The sequence below is a fragment of the Aedes aegypti genome, chromosome 2 (assembly GCF_002204515.2).
Source record: "Aedes aegypti strain LVP_AGWG chromosome 2, AaegL5.0 Primary Assembly, whole genome shotgun sequence".
NCBI classification, from domain to species: domain Eukaryota; kingdom Metazoa; phylum Arthropoda; class Insecta; order Diptera; family Culicidae; genus Aedes; species Aedes aegypti.
In genome coordinates this window covers 400,993,803-401,021,513 of record NC_035108.1, presented here as the reverse complement: position 1 = coordinate 401,021,513, position 27,711 = coordinate 400,993,803, and the positions used below count along the sequence as shown (strand labels likewise).

The following is a 27,711-nucleotide window of genomic DNA, read 5'->3' as shown; positions in this document are numbered from 1 at the left end:
TTTAAAGATAGAAATTCAAAAATTTCACCAGAAAAACGCCAGAGATCTCTTGCGCATTAAGCCTACCCTTCTATTTCTATAGATTAGGATTCGGATACGTATACGGATTCGAACGACTATTTCTATTTAAAATACGTGATTCGGAATACAAATAGTCGTTTCTAAAACACACATGGGCGCGAGTTTTCAGTTTTTCTCGAGTCCATCTAGAATAGATAAAGCTTCGAAGCTACCTTGTAAGTAAGTGAGGGTTAAATTTAAAAAAATTTCGCACTGGGATTTTTTCCTCTTCTACTTTTAAATTCTCAATTCTGCCGGGGATTCCACAAAAACGTCCAAGAGTTTAGCTACATTTTTTGTAAGGGTTCCTTTATCATCGTAAAATTTATTCTCGAACTCTTCATGGAATTTCCCAAGAAATGCAAAAAGCATGTTTTCCAGGAATTCGTTGCGCCACTCTGGTATATGAAACAGATTCAACGAATTTTGACGATTAGGTTCGCCATTAATGCTAAAGAATTTTGGCAAAATATCTTTCTTCAGTGACGATGAATTTTAAATTGACTAGAATTCGAGATTTAAAGTAATTGCATATGCTTAGCTCTGTAATTTCATTTTTAATTCTACATGTTGATGTGGACCTCTTCAAAATGATCTTTTTAAAAAGTTTACTGATGGAGTAAAGCGAACTGATTGGTCGATAGCTAGAAGCTTCTGCAGGATTTTTGTATGGTTTTAAAATTGGTACAACCTTAGCATTTTTCCATCTGTCAGAAAAATATGCTAATTGAAAACATTTGTTAAATATATCAACTAAGAATGATAAGCTACTTTCTGGAAGTTTCTTGATGAGGATGTAGAAAATTCGAAAACGTTGTTTTGATTGAGAATGTTTTCGAAGTCATGAGTAACTTGATTTTCTATTGGACTAAATTAAAATTGTGCGCGCTTTTTCGCAATTAGTTAGTAATAATTTGTTTTCCTCTTTCAATGCCGGTATTGGCTTCTGAGGTTATTTCAAAATTTTAGATAATTTCCAAAAGGGCTTAGAGCCAGGGTCCAGTTCAGAAATCTTATTTTCAAAATTTTTGTTTCTTAATTGTGAAAAACGTTTCTTGATTTCTTTCTGCAAATCCGGCCATATAATTTTCATAGCAGGATCGCGAGTACGTTGAAATTGCCTTCTCCTCACATTTTAAAGACGGATCAAGAGTTCAAGATCATCGTCTATAATCAAGGATTCAAATTTTAATTCACATTTTGGAATGGCAATGCTCCTCCTGGCTTCAACAAAGGAATTTGTTAAAGTTTAAAGAGCATTGTAAATATCAAGTTTTGTTCGTTAAGAAATGTTAACATCAAGATTAGAGTCAATATATGTTTCATATATATTCCAGTTGGCTCGAAAATAATTGAAAGTGGAGCTGATAGGATTGAGAATCGCTTCATGGGATATTTGAAATGTAACAGGGGCATGATCAGAATCAAAATCAGCATGAGTAGCTATCAGGATATTGAATTGAGAAATATCCTGAAGAGCACTCATCAAATAAAATTCTGCCGTTGGAATTACTTTGAGAATTATTCCATGACCGATGTTTGGCATTAAAGTCACCAATGACAAAAAAATTTGACTTATTGCGAGTCAATGTTCGCAAGTCAGTTTGAAGCAAATTAACTTGCTGTTCAGAGCATTGAAAAGGCAAATAGGCAGCTATGAAAGTATATTTACCAAGTTGTGTTTCAACAGAAACACCTAAAGTTTCAAAAACTTTAGTGTCAAATGACGAAAACAGTTGATGTTTTATACGCCTATGAATGATGATTGCAACTCCCCCACATGCCCCATCAAGTCGATCTTTACGATAAACAAAAAAGTTAGGATCTTTTTTTAAGTTTGAATCCAGGTTTTAAATAGGTTTCAGTAATAACTGCTATATGCACGTTATTAGCTGTAAGAAAATTAAACAGCTCGTCCTCTTTGCCATTCAAAGAACGAGCATTACAATTTAAAATATTTAAATTATTATTGACTTGGGGCCTTCCTTAGCCGAGTGGTTAGAGTCCGCGGCTACAAAGCAAAGCCATGCTGGAGGTGTCTGGGTTCGATTCCCGGTCGGTCCAGGATCTTTTCGTAATGGAAATTTCCTTGGCTTCCCTGGGCATAGAGTATCATCGTACCTGCCACACGATATACGAATGCGAAAATGGCAACTTTGGCAAAGAAAGCTCTCAGTTAATAACTGTGGGAATGCTCATTGAACACTAAGCTGAGAAGCAGGCTCTGTCCCAGTGAGGACGTAATGCCAGAAAGAAGAAGAAGAAATTATTATGTATTGGATCCATTAGAAAAACGTAATTCAATAACAATTTGATTAGTAAATTTTACACCAACTTGGACTGCTTTGTTTCACAGTGGTGGCTTTGAACATTGCATCAATCGTTAGATTCAATTGTTCAGTTTAAAAAATTAAAATCAGAGGCAGACATAGCACTTGAAGTGAGTACATTTGATGATTTTCCGTTAGAATTTTCGGTAGACGAATAGGCGGAGTAGATGTTACCTGTGGCGGCAGGTTTTTTTTCCATTTGATTTGAAACAAGTAAAATGGGTACTCATAGTACTAATAGGCGAGGAGTTTTAAATTACCTGCTACGATCGTTAACTGAAAAATGAGTATTGTTCGATACTCTACCAGGCAAATTCCGGAAACGACCGTTATTGTAACGGATATTATCTTTCATCTGCCTGGCACGAGCCTCGACGACTCTCCTTCCCAAAAATTGGACTTATGATTGCACCCGCAATTCAAGCATATAAACTTGGTGGTATCTTCCTTCACTGGACAGACGTCCTTAGCGTGAGGAGAACCTCCGCAAATCATGCATTTAGCATCCATGCGGCAATTTTTTGTACCATGACCCCACTTTTGGCACCGACGGCACTGAGTGGGGTTCTGGTAATTTCCTCCAAGTTTCTGGAAATGCTCCGACGTCACACGGACATCGAACAAAAGTTTTGCTTTTTCTAAAGCTTTAATATTATTTAGTTCGTTTTTGTTAAAGTGAACTAAATAATATTCTTGAGAAAGCCCTTTGCGAACAATGCCAGATTGGGTTCTCTTTTTCATAATGATTACTTGGACTGGGGAAAATCCAAGTAAATCATTTATTCCATTTTTGATCTCTTCAGGTGATTTATAGTCACTTGAGAGACCTTTCAAGACAACTTTGAACAAACGTTCAGTTTTGTCGTCATAAGTAAAAAAAATGTGCTTCATCTCTTCAAGATGTTTGAGAAGAAGTTCGCGATCTTTAAAAGTTTCAGGCAAAACGCGACAGTCTCCTTTCTTTGCTATTTGGAAGGAAACCTTGATTCCCCTAATGCAGTTCAAGATCTCCTGCCTAAATCCAACAAATTTGGAACAACTGGCCACGATAGGCGGCACTCTTTGCTCCATCACTTGAATCAAAGAGCCTGGGCTAGAGGCTGCTTCGATTTGGTGTTCGGAAAATTTGTGTAGAGTATCGAACTGATTGCTCATTTCGATGTAATAATCAACATTATCCATTTCACCCTTGGAAGAAAGTTCGCATTCCGGAGAAACGTCCTTGCCACGTTTAGTGACAGTTTTAAATCTCACTTTTTTGGAAAGATGTTGTCAATTCAGTGATTCACCCTTTCTTTTGTTTGTAGTTGCAACCATGTTAAGTGAATAAACGAAAGAAGACGAGACCTCCTAAGAGGTTTTTTTCCAAAAAGGATCACCAGCTTTCGCCAACGGGTCCAACAAAAAACAAGGATCGTAAAGGGATCAATAGAAGAATAAATTGTACTAAAAAGTTCTGTTTTAGTAGCACTGAAAAGTACTGTTTTATTGCTTTAGGTAGTTAAAAAAACTTCCAAAAGCAGAGAGAATTCGTGTACGCACAGCACGAAGGTTCGATGCGCACTGATCTCTCAAGACTAAATAAACACATCGCAAAAGGGTACATTAACGCTAAATTTATGCCACATAACATTGTACACGTGATAACTTTATGATATACGAATCCTCCCAACTTGTGATTATTGTTACGAAATGTTTTCGATATTTATATATTATCCCAATGATCTGATAACGTTTCATGTACAGTTAAATCTCCATGAGTCGATATTGAAGGGACCATCGACTCATGGAAATATCGAGTCATGGAACAGGAATCTTTTGGAAAGCTGTTTCGAGGGACCATTATAGTAATCATGAAATTTCGCTTTTAGTATCGTTCCATGAGTCATGGAACTTCGACTCATGGAGGTTTAACTGTATTTATCAAATAATGGAATAAAAAATGAAATCAAATTTGAAATTCTTTTGAATACGTCATGTGTGCTAATCAGACTAAAAAATAATACGAATTATGAAATTTTTCCTACTGTACGGATGTACAATGATGCGAACTCAAAACCGATTAAAATGCCACTTCCCTTTGTATATGAGCCCCTCATTCGTGGTTTTGTCACTAGAGTACATTGATGCAAGGTAGGCTTATATGTGAGCCCTAGAATGAACCTTATGACTATAGTGTTTATTACACAAACTGCTGTAACTTGTGATTCCATTATTGAAATGTTTTAAATTTACGTGCTTAGATATCACATCTTTTGAATTTGAAAGCAATTTAAAAATTATCAATAATTTATTTGATTTGTTCGCGAATGATCAACGATGCACAAATATTGAAATTTCCCTTAAAAATACCCTAATTCTTCAAATTATTATTACACTTGTGTTCCTAGACGAAACATTTTACTATTATCAGAGAATTGTTCGAATGTTGGGTCCAGAATTGATGGTATTTTTTTCGTTAATAAACGATTTAGACACGCCGTGGATGTTATTATGCTGAATGATGGCAATGAACGGGGAGTGGTGGTCGCGATGCGGTTCCATGGCGCGGTAGAAGGTGGACAAAACAAATATTGCGAAGAAATGGAGATACAAACTGAATAGCGATTGAGACACCACTGCTGGAAGTATAGTCACAGTCAGTCACTGGTTGCCCCGAATCAGAACCAATACGGCACCGCCGTTGCCACCAATGAACCATGTAAATGAAATGATTATGGCATCACACGCCAACGTTTCTGTAGGCAAGCTTTTAAGTTATTGAAGAAAACGAATGCCGTCACAGATATTTGCATGCACATGTGGGCAGATAATACCGACGCATTATCGGTTGACCTGAGCTGCACATTCTTTATGTAACAGCTAGGGAATTATATTTCATTAGGTTGCTAATTAAACCGCGATAAATTCGAGCTATCAGTGAGGACGGACTGTTTTTTTTTTTTGCTGACGATGGGTCAATAACAAATGATATCAATGGTTTCGGTGTGTTTTCTTTATGCTTTAAGACAATTCTGATTTACTTCGGGAGAGGAGTTTTTAAAAAGCTACTGGGCTTGTACTTTGCTACAATTTGCGTCTTATTGAAGTGCTTTCTATTGCAAAGTTTTAAATTATTCGGCCAACAAGAACCCTTATGCCAATACAAGCACAAGTACCTAGTTCTTTACCCTATATACGCTTCTGAGCTAGCAGCTATTCCTAATATCAGAGCATTCTGAAATTCTGATGACACGACACGTGTTACCTAAGGTGACCAACCTCTTCATTCGGTAAAACATGTTCCAAGCACAAGTTAGACTGCCAACGTAGTTTCAATCTAGAGAGGAAGTGAAACCTGCTTCACAACCGCCTGCCTGCCTGACGACCCGCGTATGCTTGCTTCCAGCTTTATGAATCACCCATTAGCACACTGTTGCACAAGCACGCCCCTCTGCTGATGGGGGATCTCTGCGCTTCAAGGAAACCATTTGTTCTATCTACCTCTTTGGGATGGGTTTCATGAGCTCTGAGCTATTGATGAGTAGAATGATAACACGAAGGGAATCGTGGTCATGGTTTTTTCGCGATAGTTGGTATAATAGTTTTGCTAATTAATTTTCAGAATGGGTAATTTGTCACCGGTTGACACAACCCAACCCAACAGATACAGTATTAGACAATATATTTGCAACCTTGTACATTTGGACGAGAATAATAAATGTGCTTGTACATTTGGACGAGAATAATAAATTTGCTGATGGCACTTTTTTGTAGGTCTTTCATATTTTGTGACAAATCGTTTATAATTATTCATCAAAAATAACACTTTAGTCAAATTGTTATTACATTTTTACTCGTGAATATAAAAATTACTCAAAAATGTTGTAATTCAAGTTGTGTCTGACGTGCTGTGAAAGCTTCAAAAAGTTGACAATTTTGTATGCAAAATCGAACAAGTTACAAACGTGTTGTCCAATACTGTAGAACTGACTATAGCTCTTCTTTTGTCAGAGACAGTGAGATTCGTTAATCTGCCTAATTGGACAAATTGGTACAATTAATCAGCTCGTCACGCAAACTCCCTCCTAGAGAGACGGGGATAATGATGTGCGGCTGCGAAAGCTGGATGAACCGGGCAAAATCCCGTTTCGATCCACTTTCTTCGACGGTAAACTAGGCATGGCAAATGTGTGTCGCCGCGTAAAATCGACTTGAGTAGCTTTTGCTGATCATTATACAACACTCAACTAATGCCACACGCCATTCCATTCAGCAAGTATACATAGGTAGGTACCGTAAAATGGAGTGTCTTTGTTAGTTACAAACTTACGCCATTTATTTACCTTATTATGCAATACGAATACTAAGTAAAGAGTATTAGTATAAAGCTTAAGAGCAATTTTCGATGGAATTAAAAACACTTGATGAGATTTCGACTTTTTGGGTACATTGAAAAAGAATCTGTTCTATGATCACTACATGATGAAGCCATAAAAGAAATAACGACACTTATTCTTGATAGCCTTATTTCCAAAGGGGCTTATTTCGAAAAACATTTCGTAGTCAAAATTTGGAAAATAATCATCAGTCCCAAAATATCATCCTGTGAAAAAAATGAGATTTTTTGGTAGAGATTTAGGCGTCGTCCATAAATGACGTAGCTTTTTAGGGGGGAGGGGGGTCTTCACGAATTTGTGACGAAGTGTGACGAGGGGGAGGGAGGGGTCCTAGCTAGTGGACGTAGCATTTTAAATCAAGTCCGTAAAAAGAAAGGCGCTGAAAAAAATTACATACAATTATTTTTTATGAAACCTTTTTTTTTACTTATAAACTTGGGTTATAAAATAATGATTAAGCTTCAAAACATTCATATGACAAGATTGAAAAAATAACTATGAAACTTCAGATTTTTTTGATAAATGCAATCAAACAGATTTTGAAGCTTTAAATAATTATGTGAATATTATACTATATTTGCGTCTAAATTAATAAATTTATAAATGAACAAAATAAGTTTAATGAATTGAATAAAAATCAATGCTCTAAATACTTGGAGAACTTTTTTTTTGCCATTTGTTAACATGACATAAAGTCAGCCGTTTTAGTTTTATCCATATTTTCTGTTGGGGCTTTATTTCTTCAAGAAAATAAAATATGTTCTTCTTGGCAAATATTACATTTGAAGGAAGATATTTATTTCGTGAATTATGCCTTCATTAGTGCAGGAGATCTCCACCCAATCAACTCATCATTTGTTTTGATATATCAATGCTCTTGATGGAATAGCCTGAGCATTAATGAGGATAATAGATTCGAGTGTTAACCAAATTGCCCAATCATTAAATTTTGTTAATAACTCGGTAATTTGAAGAATTTTTATTATTTAACGGTTTCATTATAGGTTGCGTAAGATTATTTCAGTATGGAAACGATAATGAAAATCAACTGAAATATTAATAGAGGTTATTGTATTTGTATTATTTTCTAAACATTCCAAATATTTCAAGTGTAATCTTTTATGTATCTGGCCACTGTTTGGTAAAATGTTTTTAAATTGGATAATATTAACGATGATTCATATCAAATTAATCTATTTTCTTGTTCGTCTTCATTGAAATCTATTTCCTAACAACGAATAATTTAAAAAAAACTATCCCCTAATATAACGTAATTTTTGTTCAATTTATTATAAAATATATTGGACCCTAACTCGACAGTAACGAGCTTCATCAATCCAATCATTTTTTTTTTCACATATTTTATAGTAAACTTGTTTTTTTTATGGTAAGAACAGCAATAGTAATATAATTTAGTCTAAAAGAAACTGGAAACCAAAACCAAGGAAAATGTTTATTTAAAACTTTTCCAAATTACTTTTGAGCGCAACTGTATATCAAACTGTTTGAATAGATTATCCTTTCATTTCAGTCAGTTATTGATATTAAACTTATTAATATCAAACTTTGTATTGAACTTCACCATTATTTTTTTTTGTTTCAACCCAGTCACTAAGGAAAACAAATTAAAAAAATATAGGGGGGGGGGGTGCTCGATATGCTACGTATTTTCCAGGGGGGAGTACCAGCATTTGTGACGAAATACTACGAGGGGGGAGGGGGGTGTAAAAAATCAGTGAAAAAATGCTACGTCATTTATGGACGGCCCCTTAGAGATGGCGCGAAGGGCGTAAGTACATTTTTCACTATTTCAGATTACTCTCGTGTAACTTTTCAAAAAGACCTATGTAACAATGAGATCTTCTCTCCTCTCCTTTCAAAATAAAACGTTATGAAATCGATAGCTACGATATCAGGAGCCTTCCATAGCCGAGCGGCTAGAGTCCGCGAATACAAAGCAAAGCCATGTTGAAGGTGTCTAGGTTCGATTCCCGGTTGGTCTCGAATCCTTCCGTAATGAAAATTTCCTTGACTTCGCTGGGCATAGAGTATCATCGTACCTACAAAACGATATACGTATGCGAAAATGGCAACTTTGACAAAGAAAGCTTTTAGTTTATAACTGTAGAAGTGCTCATTGAACACTAAGCTGAGAAGCAGGCTCTGCCCAGTGAGAAGGCCTAGAAGAAGAGGATGTAATATCAGTATTTGATTTTAAAAATTTTACAGGCCGTGATCAACCGTCATGTCTGTCACTCTATCCCTCTTTTCCTCTATTCCTTTATCGGTAATGCTTGCTTACAAGGTGGCAGAACTTGCCTACAAGTTGAAAACTGGTGTTATACCTGTAGGCAGTATATAGATATGGATCTAAAGCAGGAAAGCAAGAAGACAAGGAATATGAAAGATTTTTGTTCATAACAGCTATCAAAGTTACCCCGTTCAACGGCACCTAAGTGTGTTCGTACAGTTCCAGAAACAGGAAGCTTTACTCCAATTTCATGCGTTTCCTACTTGTGTCGTGTAGCGGTGGCCTACGGCATTTGAGATTCAATGACTTGGCTCGGATTGATGATCATTGTGCCGGTCCGGCGTGGGACCTCATCATCGTCGTCGTCATCTTCTTCGTTGTCGTCGGTCGATCGGTCAACCAGTTCGAGCTGTGTTCCATTGTAGCTTCAATAAAAATTGAATTAAATTATTAGTGGACGCTATCGTCGTTTACTGGCTTCGGTCAGCTGAACCTGAGAATGAAGACGTTGTGTTTGAGTAGTGGAAAATCCGTTTCTGTTTGTGTTGCAGTGATTCACACGAGTGTTGAGGAGTAAGCTACGGTTGGCGTGTTTTAGGTCATACGAGGAAGTATATGGTAAGAAATAGTGTACAAAGGCTAGGGATGTAAACGCATGCACTTGAATTGTATTAGAAATAATCAACACTAATCAAATGAATGGGGATTTCAAATTCCTTGCGTCAGATTCCAATTGTGCTGTAGCATTGTCGTTGAGAAACGCATAACAGAACTTACAGACAAAGTAACTAGCTTTCATTATTATCAAATTGTAAGAAATATTAATACATTGAAAAAGCGCCGAAGACTCAAGAATTTTAAAAATCTCCGAAATATCATAAGCTTAAAACTATATCTGCCGGTAACTAAAGAACATGAAAATAAAAAAAAAAAAACAAAGGAAAAAATAAAGCTTTACAATTATCTCCAAAAGTAAAGCCGTTGGTCCCGAGATGAACTAGCATAGGGCTAAAAAGCTCGTTAATAGATAGATATGGTGTTACAACAGAAGTTTATATTGGGTCGTATGAATAAAAATCGTTGAACTTTACTACATGTAGCATCTACTCAAAAACAAAATCCACAAAGTTTACTACACTTTTGGTATGATTAAAAAACTTTTCGAACATGTAGTACTTTTACTTTCGAACATGAGCAGTGACTGAAGCTGCACGTTAAGAAATTTCCATTCAGAGTGCAGAGTGATTCTGCACGTAAAGAACAATGTATTCAGAGTGACGCTTAAAATTAATACAATCATGCATATGAAGAAAATGCATGGAATCTAATCGATTACGCGACAATTCGCACAAATCATGAAGGTGCTGTTATTTGACAAGATTTGTAGTGTAATTTTGCGATTAGTTTGGTATTCTCTTCATGTCTATGATTTTATGATGATGGTACATCAAAGAATTTTCTGGGTGGTTTTCGGCATTTGCCAACGCCAGTGATTGATGATTTTTTAAATACTAGCTTAACATCTATGAAGAGATCTTGAGATTACAGCAATCAAATTTGGAACCACATATTTTCTAGCACCAGTAGAGATTCTGGTGAAATTGCGGTAGAATTTTGATGCTCCCCGTGTGTTTTGTTAACAGCATGTTGAATTTCGGAAGTTCTAAGTATTTCTGTGATATTGTCGTTATTTTGGTGGGGTTTCTGATAGTATCCTTGGAATGTCTAGAACTTAGAATGTCGAGATTTTTATGGGAATTGTAGTGATTCCATTGGTAGTCTTTAGAATTCAATGAGGATCTCCCCTAAAACACCAGGGCTCCCTTGAAATTATTAAAATTCTTATCGATTTCACAAAAAAAAACCATTGAAATCTATAAAATATTTACCGACATTCAAAACGTTTATATTAAAGCTTTGCTTTGAAATTCCAACGGAACTGGAGATCAACTGAATCTTAAAAGTTTTTACAATAATTACTTAATTAATAATTTGTATTCACATAATAATTCGCAGGAATCCCACCGCAATCTCATAGATTTTTACAGAAATAACGTCTCAAAGACACCCACAGAATTCCAAGAGATTAATATTCGGAATCCCATTCTCACCCCAATTCTAGAGTTTTTACCAGATTCCTAATATTTCCGCAATATTCCTAGAATGGTATTTAAACTTCCAGAATTATCATAAAAAATCCGACATCCCTATCAGAATCTCAAAGTTCCTACAGGAATTCCGGAATTCAAAAGGAAACCTGAGATGTCAGAATTTACACGTAAAATTCAGAATTACATTATAAATATCTGAATTCCCACCGCCATCCTAAAATTCCTAGAAAATAACATAACTATCGTAATGCCAGAATTCACACGGTTATTACAAATTGCTACTGCCGGTAATCTTACCGGAATCTCAGCATTGGCGGGGCGAATGTTTTCGTAACCTCAGAATTCCTAAGCAAAACTCAAATACCATCCGAAATATCAAAACTCATATCGTTTTCCCATGATTTTTACTCAAAAGTAAATTATTTCATTCAATTCCGCAATCTCAAAGCATGTGTAGCAACCTCTGAAGCTAACTACCAGTAGCTTTGTAGTAAATGCTACCTTTATTCATAGCAATGCGTTGTTTGTAGTATGTTCGAAAGGTGTAGAAAGGAAAATGACACAAACATGTTCCACTCGTGTTCCACATATAGCGTTTACTACCGAGAATGTAGTAAACTCAACTTTACTACATTTTATTCATACGGCCCATTGGTACCGCATACACAATGGCTAGATTTGAAATTTGTGGGACATCAAACATTTATGACAATGCATTGCCATGGTTTGATGATCTGTCAATGACATAGGCATTTTATATATTTCTTATGACTTACAGACATTTTATACATTTCTTAGGTTTGGCTTAATTTCTAAATGCAGATTTACGTCACGAATCAACACCACACAGCTAAAAATATGTTGTAAATTTCAGTTAATTTTCATGCACATATTTAGAGCATCAAAATAAACTGAAATGACAACGACAAATCGCTTATTTTTCAATCGAATGCACTTTAAATTTACACGATCAAAACATCTTTAGTTGAAAATTGAACGTGATGCTGTAACAATAGATACATTTGACGCTACATTGAAATTTAAATATTTTTATCTGTACAGAGATTTCCACAGTATTTCATCCAAATCTAACACATTCTTTCGATGTTCCATGAATTCTTAGAAACAAATCATTTATAATTTCGGTCATGATATGCTACATACTTTATTCCTTCAACTATGTCTATACAAACTTCATCAGGATTTTCATTTTTTTTAAAGGATCTCGTAGGATTTCAGAACAATCATGCAGAATATTATCCTGGATTTTGTTTTTCTTTTCAACTAGTTTTTTCAATTCAAATAGTTTATCTGGAGAGTTTGACAAGACTCCTTCAAGAGTCGAAAAGATCCGTCAGGAATCCTTGCGAGATTTTTTTTTCTAAAAGCAGGGCTGGTAGCGAGTTCACTTTTTTTGAAGCAAGTCACTAAAAGTGTTATTTTTATCACATTTTTGCAAAAGTATTTTTTTTTCGACAAAGAGTCAGTTATTTCAACTTTTCGAAATAAAATTCTGAGGTAAATCGCGGTCATTTTTTCTTGGATTTAGTCCAAGCTTCAAATTAGATCATTCCCACAACTACTTCATAGAAGTAGCAAAATATTTATTCAAGAAATTTTGGAAAAAATACGTTAATCTTTCACAGTCAGGTTTACATGGTGTAATTTTATTGTTGCAAAATTCTTCAATGGGATTTACCGTGGTGGATGATAAAATATTTAAAAATGTCGTTTCAAATAATAATGTCAAGCACAATTGTGCTATTACGTCCCGAAAGGGTTTAGAGCATCTCTTAATTAATACACACTTATATTAGATTATAGGGCTCGATAACTAGTGAAAGTTAAAGATTTTTAGACTACTAGAAAGTTATTAAAATAAAAATTCTTACCATTCGTAATTGAATGACAAATATCGTGAAAGTGACTTTTTTGGGAAGTACAAACCCTGCTTTGAACCTTTTTATAAATGCTTTCAAACATATAATTATGAGTCATAAGTAGGGGAAGAGCATCAATTATTAACCCAGCACTAATTTTCGACCCATTCATACGGTTTTAGGCCTACTTTGTATGATAATCCGAAAATTGACATAGATTTCTTGTGGGTCGAAAATTAGTGCTTTTCCCCTCTACGGTATACAAATTAATGTAAATATAGATAAGCTTCGTAGAATTTCTTGATTATTTAAACGCTCATGAAATCATACACGTTTTCTTCAAACAAATCAACTTATATTTCATATTTTTGAAGTAGATGAATCAAAATTGACTGTAACCATATGAATGCCAAAGTATCGTATGGAAAAAAATAACGATCGATTTTTAATGCCCATGAAGAGCAAATATTCGTAGCGAAAACAGAGTTGCTGAATATCAATCATATCAACTGATGGCTGATGCTCTAAAACTATCAATATCACTTGCGAGCCATCAATATCACTTTGATTTGACAACCTACAGCAGTGATGCGACATAGCACTCTTCATCATAATCACTGCAGAATGAGTGATCACGTGGTAGTCATCCATGCTTTTATTGTTTTTCTGTGACCAACACATAGTTTCCATCCATCTACTGCACTGCCAAAACCGTATCGTTCTGAATATTGCCATTTTATTTGATTAATTTAAGGCTAAACTTAACCCATCAGTGATATCCACAGTCTATCGCAATCAATGCATTGGTGATGAAATAAACAGCATGATGTTGATGTAATATAAATCGATCCAAATTGTATCGCAGTCCGCCTGTACAAATCAGCAAATTTTAGCAACTCTGAGCGAAAAAAAAAAGCAAAACATGTGCTAAATTAGGTAAAGCTAAGGGCTTTATTACATTTGGTCGAATGACTAGAACATTTCGTCGAAAGATTATTTAGTGATGGTTCATCGAAAAAACCGTTCGGTTTAACAGATACAAAACCGAACTAATATATTAGTATAGTGTATGTGTTAATTTTTGACAATGTTCTTATGTTTCAGCCATTTTTAAATTATTAAAATTTGTAGGAATTCCAAAATAATTGCGTCTATTTATTGCTCTATGTTGAAAACACAATGATGTGTTGTGTGTATTATTCTTTCAGAATATCATCATTCTTTGAAAAAAAAACCATCTGACCTGATACCGTGGTGCATCAATATCCGGACGCTTAAGAAGGCACAAATCTTCAACCTCCGTTTTTGCTAAGTGGTTTTCATATTGAATTAAAATCTTAGTATCCGACGAACGGTTTTATGCCAAATCTAAGTATAATTGATAACATTTCATATTTTTTGGGCACTTCGTTGCTACCATGCGCCTTCCAATAATTGCCTTAAAAATTCTCTTGATTGAGAAATAGTCTTGAAATAGACTAACCTATTGTCTAAGTACTTTTAAAAGGCAATTAGGAAGCAATTTGGTGAAAAGCTGTATTTCAACACAAAAAAAAAGACACAAGCATTGCGGATGGCGGATTGAGCACCAATTATATGTTTGATGCAGACTATGGACATGTCCTATATCAACTGCAGCGATCGGCAGTAGACAGGATTTCCCGGGCCCGATCTATCTGACAAGCCAATCTGGCCCTCTGTCACCATAGTAGATGGTGTCTCCATTAGCCTGGGACACGCTTATATGAAAAATTCAAATTCTCGTTCCACTCCACTTTTTGGATTGCATATTGGTTGTATAAGTTGTCAAAGTTTGTATGGGATTTACTATGGGAAAACTTACTTTTGCAAAGAAAAATTGTCAGAGGTCGCCCATTGACCTCTATAAAAATTCTGAACACAAATCACGATAGGGATTTTTATGATGAATACCATTGTCGAAGACCGCAAAGCAATCCGATGCTTGTCAAAAAAATATTAAGCATGAATTATTCTGAATTTTTGCCCAATTTTTTATTATTGTTATTCCTTTACGTGTTGATCAACGTCGACTTGCCAATAAGTTTTCATTGAATTACTTTTTTCACAAGTGTCGGATTGTTTCGCGGTCTTCGACAATATTCTTCATCGTAAAATACCTATCGGGGTCTGTGTTCAGAATTTGTATAGAGGTCAATGGGCAATCGATTTTTGTTTGCAAAATAAGTTTTCCCATAGTTAATCCGAGAATCTAAATTTTGTCCCACACTAGTCTCCATCCATGTTCGATAGCCTGATTTGAAACGACCATCAAAAAAAATGTATGAACTGCGATAGACAACGACGAGAGTGTGACGTCTATTTGTCATTTAGCATCATTTGATAATATAGCCCCCGGTGTTAGCACCTGCGACATCGAATTAAGTTCTGGAAAGTGAAAGTTAGAATAGAAGATAATTTTGGCCTTTTCCAAAGCTTCCATATTATTTAGATTACATAGGTATGTTAAAATGATCTCCCTGGATTTAACTCTCGATTTTTAGTCTACTTAAACCGAGAAAAATCCAGGGAAATCAGTTATTCCACCGAAAACAAATGTACAATTTAGTCATCGTAAGTAAAAAATGTATGCCTCTTTTTTTCAAGATGTCCAATAATGATTACCACCGCTACCGAGATTTTTAACTAATTAAATTCCTAGCTAACTTTCACCGACAGGTCCAACGAAAAATCGATAAAAAGGATCAAATAATATAAATCTAGCACTCAAAAGTATGGGAAAGTGGGGCAGTTTGGCCACCTTAAGGAAAAGTAGATAAAATGCTGAAAATATCATGAATTTTCGAATGTTTGCATGATTTCTAAAACTTTTTAGATGAATACACTAGATGCGCATGATTTCCTTTGTCTTATAAAGTTCATGGATAAATGATTGATTTTTCAAAATTTGCCATTTTTCGAGTCGATTTTTTACTAATGGGGTGATATGAGCACCCCATTTTTGATTGCCAAATAATCACATATAATCTAAAAATTCAATTATTTTGTTACTACACTTGAAAGTTATTAGTATTTATGAACACTATGTGCAAGAATATTTTTTTAGAACATTCTAACAGTCAAACATGATCATTCTGAAATGATAAAATTCAAAAGAGCCATTCGGGGCAATATGGGCACTGCCAAAAAATCGTTTTTGCTCCACATCACTCATTCGATTCTAGATCAAATTTTGAGTATCCTCCCAAAGTTTGAGCATATTTGGATGAAAATTGAGACTGCACAAGCCCTTTAAAGTTTATATGGGAATTACTATGGGAAACGAAAGAAATTCATACTATCGGTCATAGTGTTTGCCCATGTGCTCTTGGGGATTAGAACTACGTTGATACTGTGAGATGCAATAAGCAGCTACAACTTTGCCGAAGACCGTTTTTAAATCGGACGCCACAGTAATTAGTTATTGATTTTTGAATGAGTTGTAAAACTTTGGCTAAAATTATTGGGCTGTTCTGCAGGCATCACTGGATATATGCAGTAAAACATAGTAGCCATGATTTGTGCGTGCTATCTTTCGCGCCAGGTGCAGCAATGTTGCCTGTTAAGAAGTTAAATGAGCACTGCTGAAGAATGTGTGACTGGATATAAATCAATAACTAATTACTGAGGCGTCCGATTTGGAAACGGTCTTCGGCAATGTTGTAGCTGATAAATGTATCTCACAGTATCAACGTAGCTCTAATCCCCAAGAGCACATGGGCAAACACTATGACCGATTGAATGAATTGGTTGCTTTTCTCATACTGATTCCCATATAAACTTCGAAGGGCTTGTGCAGTCTCAGTTTTCATCCAAATGGCCTCAAATTTTGAGAGGATACTCAGAATTTGATCTAGAATCGAATGTACGGTGTGGAGCAAAAACGATATTTTGAACCACTCTAATGGGCAGTTTTTTCGAGCATAATTTATTTCTTTTTTATTAAGTTTTGAACACTAACTTATAACACGCCTATTGCTTCATTTCCTCATCAGCTTTGGGGTTGCATGTTATTTCAGATAAAATTTCAAAAATTTATGCATTTTCAAGGGGTGCTCATTTCATCCCATTAGCCAAACCGCCCCGACTACCCCTACTGATTCATTACCTTAGATAGTATCAGAACTTCAGGTGAAATACCTGAGTAATTTTCGCTGAGACCGGCCCACCGCAGGTTTTTTTTTTCACTTACTCGACAGGAACTTTCGAAAGAGCATAAATTTGAACATTTTGAAAGACCAAGTGTAAATGGTGGGCCGGTCTCAGCGAGATTTGCTCATCTTCTTTTAAAATCTATCAGCAAATGTGTTATCCACAGAACATATCAAGAATTATCTCTATTTAATCAATTATCGCAACTGATACACATTGTAATTTATTCGATTCCGAGTACCCACCGGTATGTCACTGACCAACACATTTAACAGTGCAAAAAATGAGTCACGAATTGATATCTCTGAACCGGTTCTCCGTTTCGCATTGTTGTTATCTCCGACACGTTCGAATCGACTTCACTTAGCACAGCTCCCGCGGCAGACTTGTATAAACAGAATGATTCATTCGATTCTCTTCCCTCCACACCCACCAGCAACCGGACAATCCAGGTGCACTCGTTCGTCCTCACCAACATCGACTCCAAGTGGCGGTTTGGATTCTGCAGGCATGATCCAAAGTCCCCGACGGCGATGGTCATCGTCACCTACCTGCCCTGGCACGACACCTTCATCCGGTTCCTGAACGTGTTGGCCGACGTGCGGAAAAACTCCCAGAGTGAGTTCGAGTCTTTCCTAGCGGAAGCGTACAACAAGGGCGTCCCGGAGCCGGGAGGATGTCTCAAGTTGCAGTACGATCGCCCCGTGCAGACCTTCGTCTTCCAGAGGCCCCAGCAGTTCCTTCTTCCCAGTATACCGGAGAACGTAAGTTGATACTTATTTTAACCTTCCGTCAGACGCTCGAAAAAAAGTTACACCAGCGGTCGCTTCGTGTACTGAGTGCACGCGGAGCAATTTTTATTATTAATCTAAAGCTAGGCAAGATAGAATATTGATGTCTTCGGCAAATGTGTTCAGTTCGGTACCAATTGGTCAGATGACAAATTAAACTTTGAAAACATCTCACAGAATCCGCCCAAGATTCTCACGGAACCTTCCGATAATTCTTTCAAGATTCTCATTAGAAGAATTCTAGGATCCCCTCATCAGAATCCTTCTTTCTGGGCTAGTTCATCTAGCCATCAATCAAAGTGTCATTAGAATCGTAATCTTATATTCTTTGAAGAGACCCCACGAAATTTTGGCGGAAAAATCTGGAAAGTATTCAAAATCAATGAAACAGTCAGTCAAGTCATCGTGCAAAAGTTTGGGTTCACCCCTCAGTATGATGCAAATCGTGCAAAAGTTTGGGTTCACCTGAGCCACACGCACATCATTTTTGTCAATATCTCTGCCATTTTTCAACCGATTTTAATAGTTTAAAGCTTTATTGAGCGCAAATAATGGCGTGTACATGATTGGTTTGAGATTTCACAGATTTAAGTCAGTTTAGGTGAACCCAAACTTTTGCACGATACACCATACTGAGGGGTGAACCCAAACTTTTGCACGATGACTTGACTGACTGTTTCATTGATTTTGAATACTTTTCAGATTTTTCCGCCAAAATTTCGTAGCGTTTCTTCAAAGAATATAAGTTTACGATTCTAATGACACTTTGATTGAAAATTTTGGTCGACCCAATCCTAAGGAAATTATATATGATTTTTCAGTGTGTTTTTTGAAAAATGTCACAACTTTAAGTAAAAATTTAGTATACAAAGTTCAAAAAATGTTTTTGGAAAAAAACATACGAAGTAAGAATAACTCTTTGCCTTTCGAATGCGACTTAGAGAGTTTCAATTGGACGTGTAATCACAGAGATATGGACAGAACACTTTTGCATGTTTTTTAGGGGGTGAACCCAAACTTATGCACGGGAGTGTATAATATCGACGATTAAGGGATAAAAAGATGCAATTTACAATCGTCGAATCCCATTCCAGCACAACCTCAACCTGTACTATAACTTTGTGGACCCGAAAGCCATGATCGGTGTATTCGCCGCGATGCTGGCAGAGCGGCGGATCATCTTCATGTCGCGCCGCCTGGACGTCCTGTCGTCCTGCATCCAGGCGGCGAATGCATTCCTCTACCCGATGGTGTGGCAGCACATCTTCATCCCGGTCCTGCCGATGAAGATGAAGGACATCCTCGGGGCACCGATGCCCTTCCTGATAGGGATCCCCGACGCGGTGTACAGGTCGCTCCGCAAGGAGGAGATCGGTGACGTCGTCATACTGAACTGTGATAAGCGGACGCCGGACGCGCTGGAGACGCCGTTCGACGATGTGAAAAACATGCCACCGGAACTGGTCGCCTCGCTCAAGAAACACCTGGCCAACTCGACCGAACATCGGGGGGACCGGGTATCGAAGATATTTTTAGGTTTGTACAAGTCTTGATGCAGTTTGGCGCAGTTCTAACTTTTGGCCCACAGGTATTTTAGTGCAATTAATTGGCGGCTACCGGGACGCGGTAAAGTTCAACGACAAGATCACGTTCGATCCGGAAACGTTTATCGACACCCGACCGTCGCATCTGAGGCCATTCCTAACCAAAATGCTGCAGTTGCAGATATTCCAGCAGGTACTTGGTCCATCTTCGCTCATCACCTCAAATTCTAACGTTCCATTTTTTCCCCCTTACAGTTCATCGAGGAACGGCTGGACATGTTGAACACCGGGCAGGGATTTTCCGACGAGTTCGAAGTGGAGTGCTTCCGCTATGCGGAAAAGTCCGGACGCAAGGTGAAACAATACAAGGACCTGCTGAAAAATTTTAAAGATAAGGTACAGTCTGTCTTTTGATTCAATGTGTGGCGACCTTAATTTTTGTTTCGGTCAATGGTTGTGTTTGGTTTTACAATTATCAATGGCTTAATTTGATTGCGCTTAATTGATTTGTATAAAAGGCAGATTCAGTTTTTGATCACTTCGTTCATGATCTCATCAGCTTAGTGTTATTATTACTCCGTCCGTGATTTGGTTCGTCATTACTTTGTGCTTTCCAGTAGTGTGTAATTTGAGTGCATAGATTCTCTTGTTTGTATGACAATGTATGAACACAAAAGACATGACCCCGTTTTAAATTCTAGGGACGAAAAAGAGTACAAAAAAGCTTCGCTTTAAGGTGAAACAGTTTGGAATCTAACTTCTAAGATTGCACTAAAACTTCAAAGGCATCAATCTCGCGAAGGAAGCATCCAACAATAATGCACTTTTTATTCTGGCTTTGTGCACTAGTAGAAAGCTTAAAATAAGAAGATCAGGAACGTTTATCTACTATTTCTCCAGTTTAGTGCCTTTGAAAACGGGAGTAGGGTCACAAGTCGACCATTATGACGGCCATCTTTGGGTTCCAAGGTGTTTCACCTTAAAGAATATTTTTTGATACAACTGTCGATGCGATGAAAGCTTGCATTACTAACTATTTTGTTGATTAATTTGCATACGTTGTGTCGGGTCTGGGTCGTTGGACATAACATTGTTTCATCAAGAACAGTAATCTTTTAAAAGATGGGATCAATTCTGTTTATGCCAAATACCTATAATGCAGTTATCATCCAAATTAGCTCAAATTTTGGGAGGACACCAAGAATTTTATCTAGAAAAACAATTTTTTGAACTACCATAAGTGCACCAGTAGTCGCCCTTGGCCCTATTACTGCTCACCAATGTGAAAACGTGTTAAAATGCAATCTTTTTCGCACGAACGATACTAGCAACATCAAAAAATTTCAAATGAAATCGTCTGACATTATTTTCATTTGTTTAAATAAGTGTTTATATTAAAACCACAAGAACAAGTGAAGGCTATTGGATCCGAAGGTATTTTGGTGTGTTCCAAATACCGCTCAGGCCAAGAAATTGATAATATTAAAAAAATGTCGATTTTAGTATACAGCTTTCTTTATTGCTAATGTAGATATTGTGGTTGATGCTGTCATATGGCGCATTACATTCTTTCGAAATCACGAGAGTTGATACGTTACATGGTATTTCAATTATTAATTGTTCCCTCAAAAAACGATATTAAATATCAAATAAATCTTAAATAATTCCACCCATGCATTTCTACACACATTTCTCACTATTGTACAAATTCATTATATATAAGCACATTTAAAACAAAATCGCTGTTTGCATATTGGTCTCGTTGCCTTTACATCCATACAATCCGGAATATCTTAAAAATAGTGTCGATTTCCCCTTGGTAACTTTACAAAAAATATTACAAACTAATAGCGTTTGTTTTCTTTTAGTCGATTTAGAAAGGTATTTTTGTTATTCAAAATGGCCTACCCATAGTGTCAAACAATTTGACTTAATTTTTACGCGTCTTTAACCATTCACTAGTAAACCAAAGCTTAACAAAATCAACGCAGTACAACGTAAACGTTGACATTATTTTTAATTTTGTCCTCATATCAGTATTAAATGTATTTGTGATCTATTAGTTGGTTAAGTACATTAGGCGCAATAAACTGTAAACTCAATTTTCTACAAGTTTCTTTTTATTTATTTCACAATCGCCCCACGTCGCGTTGCATTAATGCACATTTGTTCATAAACCTTTCCATATTTTACTTTCGTTCCATGTTCACTCAACACCATCATGTTCAAATCACCCTTTTCGGCTATGAAAATATGAAAACCGAAAATCACCCTCGACAAACAATGCATACCCAATTCCGGCTTCTAATGCGAAAAACCTCTCGTTTTTCTTGTTGAAACCTTGCTGCTGCGCGCTTCTCCACTGCCGCTGCCTTCCAATCTCACCAACCATGTGCGCGTGTGTGCCTCTCTGTGTCCCATCATGTACTGTCCCCGCGGTTCATCGTAGACCAATCCGGCCATGCGGTCCGCCGTCAAGTCGGTGAGTGGGTTTTGTTACTTCTCCCATTTTTCATAAGGTTTTCAAATTTTCTAATGGCTCTATTCCTTTATCCACTCCATCAGGTTAAGGAAGGTGGCAAAGGAGTCAAAACGGCATACAAAGGTCTGCGGTCGAAGTTTCGCGAAACGACACCCCCGAAGTCGAAGCTGGACAGCAGTATCAACTCACACATGTCCCAGTACGATGTGGGTCATCAGTCGGCACCGAACTCGCCCGTTTTCAACAAACGGCCCCAAACGATTGCCCTGCCGGACGATTCGTCCTACCATCACGCCAACCAAATGCTGACCCCTTCCAGTACTTCGCTGTACAACTCGCCGCACATCGCCATGAGCAATAGTAGCCATAACAATTACAACACCATTACCGGGTGCAGTAGCAGCAGCGCCATGAACAACAATTTCAACAGTAACAACAATCACAAGTTGCACTCCAGCAGCTACACCTACAACACCAGCAGTAGCAGCGACGTGCGGAGTCCTTCGCTTAGCCTGAGTCCCACCAGTTCGAACTCGTCGTCGGAGATGAATCTGATGCAGGAACTGCAGCACCTGGCGCTGTTCAAGTCCCCTGCGGTCAACCGAAATGTAAGTACCGCCGTGGATGAGTTTTGCTTTTAGGTTTGTCTTGCGAATGATGATTGCTTGGTTTGAGATATACTTTGTTTCCTTTAGTTTGATTTAAATTAGAAACTGAATAACAGTTTTCCTCAGTTTTGTTAGCATAGCGTCTCTCATTTAGTTTGGTTTTGGTTTTACACATTTATCTCCACCCCAGAAGCACCGTTGGAATAAACGGTATCATAATCGGAAATAATGGTTTTGGCAAAAACAAGAAAGAGCATCAAATTAGTTCCAATTTTGATTTCTATGCAACTAACATCATGAAAATGCATCTTGCTTTATACTACTTTATACGCAGCTTATGCGAAATAAATACAAATATCAAAATACATATATATATTACTCCAATATCAAGATTGCATGTTAGCAGCGTTGGATGAAGTAAACTATAATGAGAAATATTGATGAATGAACAAAAAAACTCCTCGCGGCATATCATTCTAATATTTCCAGTTTCATGTTCCTGTGTAGAGGATGACCGGTCTTCTGAGCGTCTTGTACAAGCCATTTTTACACATGAATTAATGAATCTTACTCTTACTTAGCTAGCAGAAATCTATGGTCAGCGAATTAGTCCACCATCTCTTTGTCTTAGCAGATTATATCCCGTACCTCTTACCTATAGCAACAAAAATGTAACAGATGACGTAAGATACTCTGGGAAGACATTTTAATGGCACATCCAAAATTTAGAAAGATATCTGTTTAGCAAAATGTGAAGATTATCCTAATTACTATCTGGTGCTGACAAACGACCAAACTCTTCTTGAGCCCATATTAACGGACTCAACTTCATTACCTTCCGAGGTGTTTTTGAATGACATCCTTATATTCTCACAGAATTGGAATATGCCTCGCGAAACTTTACTGTAGTTGATTCGATTATACCTTATGGTATTCAACCTAGAATTCCTACAAGGAGTATTTTATGTACACCTTGCAGAACTTTCTTCGGTGAAAAATTCATATGACATTAGCAAAAAAGGATTTCTTCTGTGAATTCACTGTGCATATCACTGAAAAAAAAATTCTGAGTTTTTCACAGGTTTCGTCAAGAGTTTTTCATAAATACCTTTAGGAATTCCTCGAGGGATTTCTCCTGGATTTTTAAGTAATTCTTTCAGATTGATTTGTCGGCTTTAATCGTTTAGCGTTAATCGAAAAACCGAATGTTTTCTTTCTCCGAAGTTTCAGTCATTATTGAACCTTTTTCAAGGACTACAAATGTTTTATTGCTTTCTTCTGAAAGGTTGTTTGAATAACCAAACGTCACAATTCTCACAATTATTTTCGTCACCGGAAAACATTCCTAATTTAAAAAAGCGATCTCTAGTGCAAATGACGTTTAATTGTCCAAACAAATATATGGACAAATAAAATCGAATCCTTGAAAAAAGTGCAAGAAGGTTCGAAACGTCGGAGGAAAAAAATATTTAGTTGTTTCAATTACGATAGGTGGGCTTCGTGGCCGTGCGATTAGTGTTACCAAGCATTAGGCCGCATCGAGTCAAGGGGTATGCGTTCGATTCCCGCTTCAGTCCGGAAAACTTTTCGTCACAAATGTATTTCGACTGTGCCACTGGGCGTTGCATGCCAGTCCTTTGTGTAGTGTGCTGCTTCCTTCAAAGGAACTGGAAGCATTAACGTGTCGGTGTATTTTTAAAGACTGAAAAATCATCAAACAAATCAATCCCAGCAGCAAACGGTCGAAAAATTTGTGAAAGTTATTCTTTATATGGTGTCCGGTCATTAGGCCGAAACCTTCAAAACTTAAAAAGATGATTTCAAATCAATGATTTGTTTAGATTGTACGGCATTTCCTAGATAGGGACATTGAAAAAAAAAGATAATAAGAGATTTTTGGGCAGTTTAATCCAGGTAAAGGGTAAATAGTAAATAGTGAACACATTTCACTGGAAAATTCGAGGAATACCAAATTATGGTTTTTATAGGTAAAACATTTTTGTTTTGTCTTGTTTTTTTAACGACAGTTCCTTTTGTTTGTTGCAGTCCTTTATTTATTGATTGAACAATCTCTAAATCAATAATTCATGAAATAAATCAAATACAAATACCACCTTCTTACCCCTTCTTGATTTTTTGTCCCTACAAACGTTTTGAAATTTGTATGGGCCCTGGTCTTTGGCCAAACCATGCCTCCCAAGATGACCAAGTGGTTTTGGACGGCCCTTTAGGTGGTTTGCCTGAGCCAAGGGAAGCAAACCCTCGCCTCTTAAAAGGTTTTTTGGATTCAATTCTGATTCGCTTGAGATCCATAATAATGATTTTGACAAAATAATATTTTGAGGGAATTGATGTCTGTGTCCGGAATCCGAAGCTTCTGGGAATTCGAATCATTTCAGTAAGTACATTCTATGTACGACAAAAAAAAAACAAAATAATATTTTTTTTTTCAACCTTTTTAAAACGTATAAAAACGATTCTGGGGATTGTCAAATTCTGGGGAATGGGGAACGTCATTCTGAGGATTGTCGTTGTGGGGTTTTACTTTCTGGGAAATGTCCTATAACCAAGCTTAATTTAAAACCCTTCCCTTATCTCAAGATAATTGTAAAGAATGTAGCAGTAAATGATCAATTATAAAAGTTGAAATCTACCATGATTTTTGAACTCACTCGCCCTAACCTGTTTCGGCCTAACGAACTTCGGCTTAACATACTTCGGCCTGATTGACCCAACACCTCTTTGCATAATACCTATAGAGATAATTTCCCTACAATTTCTATGAAAAGGTCTTTTCCGATACCTTCAGTTATTCCTGTAAGGATTCCTCTAACGGAATCTTCGAGAAATTTCTTCAGCCGTACATGTAGGAATTTCTTCATGAATTCCGCACATCCTCTACGGAACAATCTAGAAATTTGTCATGGAAATTTCTCGTAGGATTCTTCCTAGAATATCTGCATGTAATCTTTCAGAAATCCTTGCCAATCGATTATTGATTCCTTCAAATACCGTCAATAGGGGTGACAATGGGTCTAGGGCAACTATACTATATTAACAATATGAGTCACTCTCATATATTTCTGGCGACCCCCTTTTCTGTGATTGTAGCGCCACACAAGGCAAACGTGGCAACTAATACACTCTAAACATTCGAGCTCATCAAAGTGACACTAGTGACACTTCATATCATATCTAGCGTAACATATGAAAAGTACCAAGCTAAAATCTGAATGAACTTTTTCAAAATTTCAAAATAATCTGTACACATACGATAGAAGACCATTCTGTATTATTAACAAAATTATGTGCTGGAACATTGTACAGACTTTGAAAAAGGGACAAAAGAACAGTCAAATTAAGTACTACGTAATTTATACACCGTGCTTCATAAGAGTTTTTAAATGAAAGCGTAAGAATTATCAGGCTAGATAGAAACTCCTTAGCGATGCAAAAAGGAGGCGATTTTGCCGTTTTTCTGAGGAGAAAAAATTGAACTCAAAATTTTCAACACAGATTCTCAAGCAATTCTTGTGAGAGTGCATAAAAATGCGAGAATTTTTTCTGGTACTCTCTCTCTTTTGTTGCGATGCTCACCTTTACTCACGCTTCAAAAGGATTCTTGAGTCTGCCACCCGAACAAAGCAGTTCTTGGGGAGTTGTGAGAGCACCCTTTTTGATGGAATTTTACTCTGTTGTGTTTTGTGTTGCATCTTCCTCGCTCATTTTTGTTTCCTCGCTGCTTACCTTTTTTTCGCTCTTCCGCAAAGAGGCAAAGGCAACACGCTGCTCTAGAGTATTTCACCGAATTCTAATGATGTTGAGGAGAATTATCAATGAGTATTATGATCAAATCCTTTGCATTGATTTCACAGCGGAAGGTCGCTGAATCATTTTCCGTTATCAAAAAGGTCGACAGCATTATGTGTCGATTTAAGACAACTGTAGACTGATTTGCATTACTTTGAAATTAGGAGTTTGAAGTCCAACATGGCCTATGCACGGTTTCACTATTTGATGTTTTAGCGGTGCCGTGTTATTTTTGTGACAATGGAAACCAGTGAATTCGGCACCGCTTAAACGTCACATTAGTGAACTCGTGCATCGGTCCATTGAAAAGAAATGCGGGCTATTTTGTTTTAAATAAAGTGAAGTATGCCTCCGTTTAAATTTGCACGCGTCTGAATTTATCGAAGTAACGATGCACTGTCATAGTTAAAAAAATATCAATATACATATTTTACATTTACGGGAAATGCAACAAATATATAGGATTATGACAATTATCGGGAGTTATTCAACAGTCATGTCCTAATTGAAAGACATAAAGCGCCTTACTTTTTAGTTGAATCAATCTTTTATTTCCGTTTATGGTTTTGGTTGTGCACGGTGTTTTAACGGTACGTTTTCAAATGTTAAGCTCGAACTCTACAAATCTAAAATCAAAACAATGAGAAATGTCACCGAGGGACGTCAAACCAGTGTACACGATCAAAAGGAATCAACCAAAGCATGGTGTAGTCACCTTTTTCGTCAACAGATGGTGCTGTTGGCAATGCTAAACGGGTCGCCAAATATGTGTATGGGATAAGTGGAAGTGAACCATATTGTTAACATAATATATTTAGTCTAGGGGGTGAGAATGGGTCAAAACGGAAAAATATGATTCATGAAATATTTCAGCTAATAACGCTGATATTACTAAAATTAAAAATTCATTTTTTATGGAACATATTATTACACACAATTCATCACAATATACATTTTTAGAAATAGTAGTTTTGGTTTATTTTATCAATAAACTTATATGTTGAAACTAGATAAAATTTACAACAATAAATTTCTCCTGTGCAAAGTATCACGCGTGTACTTGAACCTCTATCGTTATATTAGTAGAAGGTTGAAAGTCTTTTCATTACACTTCACACGTATTTTCCGGAATCTATTTGATTTTTCCACAAAAATTTCATTTTTTTCGGTGCGGTGTCTAAAACATTAAAAATAAGGGTGAGAATGGGTCAAGCAAGAACGATAGTAAATGAAATTGCAAGTCCACTTATTTTACATTTTTCAGTGCCGAGTGTTCTGTTTTCATTAAGATGTGT

General features: G+C 36.7%; 1 protein-coding gene across 5 annotated transcripts in view; it reads left to right on the top strand.

Annotated features, from left to right (window-relative positions):
• LOC5577902 (DENN domain-containing protein 1A) overlaps window positions 1-27,711 on the top strand; it is a 72,517-nt gene that overhangs the window by 30,432 nt on the left and 14,374 nt on the right. For 4 of the 5 annotated variants that reach the window (XR_002500865.1, XR_002500866.1, XM_021847150.1 and 1 more), the window contains 6 exons: window positions 17,618-17,945; window positions 19,067-19,508; window positions 19,561-19,709; window positions 19,772-19,912; window positions 21,966-21,998; window positions 22,082-22,606. Coding sequence is in view for 3 of the 5 variants with exons in the window: in XM_021847150.1 (XP_021702842.1) it covers window positions 17,618-17,945; window positions 19,067-19,508; window positions 19,561-19,709; window positions 19,772-19,912; window positions 21,966-21,998; window positions 22,082-22,606 (1,618 nt within the window). In the remaining 2 variants the exon portion in view is untranslated. The remainder of the gene's footprint in view (window positions 1-17,617; window positions 17,946-19,066; window positions 19,509-19,560; window positions 19,710-19,771; window positions 19,913-21,965; window positions 21,999-22,081; window positions 22,607-27,711) is intronic. The other variant, XM_021847151.1, reaches the window with a different exon arrangement.